This window comes from Galeopterus variegatus, unplaced genomic scaffold (assembly GCF_000696425.1).
Source record: "Galeopterus variegatus unplaced genomic scaffold, G_variegatus-3.0.2 Scaffold937, whole genome shotgun sequence".
NCBI classification, from domain to species: Eukaryota; Metazoa; Chordata; class Mammalia; order Dermoptera; family Cynocephalidae; genus Galeopterus; species Galeopterus variegatus.
In genome coordinates this window covers 63,733-66,157 of record NW_007727048.1, presented here as the reverse complement: position 1 = coordinate 66,157, position 2,425 = coordinate 63,733, and the positions used below count along the sequence as shown (strand labels likewise).

The 2,425-nt window shown below is 34.0% G+C and overlaps 1 protein-coding gene across 1 annotated transcript in view; it reads right to left on the bottom strand.

Annotated features, from left to right (window-relative positions):
* TMTC1 (transmembrane and tetratricopeptide repeat containing 1) overlaps positions 1-2,425 on the bottom strand; it is a gene marked incomplete at its 5' end in the record, with an annotated part of 170,532 nt that overhangs the window by 121,140 nt on the left and 46,967 nt on the right. Inside the window, one exon of the mRNA XM_008573589.1 lies at positions 1,925-2,046. Within this exon, the coding sequence (XP_008571811.1) occupies positions 1,925-2,046 (122 nt within the window). The remainder of the gene's footprint in view (positions 1-1,924; positions 2,047-2,425) is intronic.

Below are 2,425 nucleotides of genomic sequence, written 5' to 3'. Positions count from 1 at the left end.
TTTTTTTTTTCCTTTTGTTTTTGTTTTGTAAAGGAGGGATGATGGTATTAGCTACGCCAGGGAGCTGATATCAACAATAATAATACTTAATATTTATCAGCCATATACAGTACAAAACACTTTCTAAGTTTTGTATGTGATTATCTCATTTAATGTTCACAATATCTCACTGAGTTGGATGCAGTTATTATCCCCATTTTATACACATGAAGAAACTGAAGTTTAGAGGAATCATGTTCGTGTTGAAGGCAGAATTTGAATCCAGGCCCTCTGACTTCAGGGGCTTGCTGTGAACCACTACATACAGTGTGAATTAATTGATATAATGAATGTAACATGCTTAGCTTAGTGACTGAAATACAATAAAAGCTCAATAAAGTTTTGATATAATTAATGTTAAAATAGCATTCATGAGTTTAATAGTATTTTAAAGAACAGTAGGACTATTAAATGATTAGAGTGCAAGATTTCACTTTGTTAATCATAAGTTAATAAACTCTTTGAGGGCAGACACTGAGATTCACTTATTTTTGTAGCTTCAGATTCTAGTGAAGCATTTATATAGCAAAGATGCTATATGAGTATCTGTTTAATGAAGAAAAATTCTACTTTGAATCATAAGTACTACAAAGAAAAGCTGACTCAAGACACAAAAAGATATCTAGAACACAGATTGATGTCACCTTTTGGTCTTCTATAACTACAGATATATTTCTTATTACTGGCAAGTCCTCATAAGACTCAAATCTTTAGGCAATATAAAATACAAAGAATTATGTTGTATTTTTGTCCATATTGAATAGTACTTATCCAGCAATACCTTCCTTCCCAAATTGTGCTGAGGACACAGAAAGTAAATTAAGGGCTGCCTTCCCCTTAACTAAGTCAGGACAACGTGCTGCAAAGTCTTAAGAATGCTTTAGGTAATTGGTTTGGGGGAATCAAAGATTATAAAATTCATTTCTAATTATTTGTGTTTTTATATTTCTAGTGTAATATCATAAACCAAAAATGATGATTTCTTTAATATATTTGGGTTTATGGGACTGCCTTTTAGAAAAGTGCATCCCTAGAAAAGTTCATAATTATAGAACTTAATGGAAGTTATCAGGAAACTTGTAGAAGAAGAATGAACTTTTCTAACAGGCAGTCTTGTAAACCAAAATATTAATTTTAGGGAGTTTACTAAAATTTCTATTTCAAAAATGAGAAAACCCAGGTACAAAAAAGCTTCATGTCTTGCTCAAGGCCACACAGTCAATAAATGGAAGAACCAAGACTATCTCATGATTCAGTGACATTTTCAGGCAGCTGAAAAGAAAAGTGGCCTTGGAATGATGAGATCTGAATAAGACAGAGAATAGACAATCTTCAGCACAGTTCAAATATTCAGAGCTAAATAGCCTTATGTAATCACACATATTTGAACATCCTTTATGATTTTTAAATCATTTTTTTTCAAGGACAAATTTTCTTGAGGTTGTTCCCATTTTTAAATTAAAGGAAAAAGAAAGAGGAGGAAAACAGGAAAGAAGAAGATAAGTTAATTACCATTATGATACTGAACATAATTAATAATTTTATGCAAATCAATACATATTTTTAGAAAATAATTATGTTTAATGTAGCATATTTGGAAAAAGATGCTATGGTAAATTCTTACTGCTGAAGTCCTGAATATATTCAAGCCAATATTTCACATTTAACTGTATAGAGGCAGCTAGAGGTAAACCACTGTAAATAGAGCATATATGCTCAAACTTGATCTTATCCAACCTTCTGTATGGCTGTTTTCAAAGCTAAGGTAATAAAAACCTTAGCTCCATAAGGATCTGATTGTTATACACACAAAAGACTGTCTCTCTGGAACCAACAATGTCGGAGACAGAGGTCTCACAAAGAGGAAATCACGTACAATAATTACCTAGGCATGTAAAGGACTCTCTCGGCCACCACAAAACCCACCCTGAAGAAGAGATTGCTGGCTGGAATGAACGGGAACACCAGGAACAACAAGCCCACTAAAACTTCCTTGTGCTCCAGTCTCTGAAACACACAATAATGAAGGACAAATTAATTTTTAATTCTACTTCAGTCAGCATTTAACCGTCTCTTTCATTTTTAAATTCTCATTTTAAAAATGAATAGATTAGATCAATATAAACTTTTTGATCAATGTGCTGGATTTCACAGAGAAAGCCCACAGGCTAAAACTGCTGGCACGTCAAAACATTCACACATTTACCACCCAGAAACATGGGATATTGGCAAAATATGGTCAGTGACCATTGCCCGTTGTTCTGGGCTGGCCCCACAGCATCCCCGATTCTTGGTTCTGGCTCCTTTCAGAATTATCCTGGGCATCTCGTTTCCAGAGAGCAAAGCAGCTGGACAGAATCAAGCACACAGTGGCACCATGGAGAAT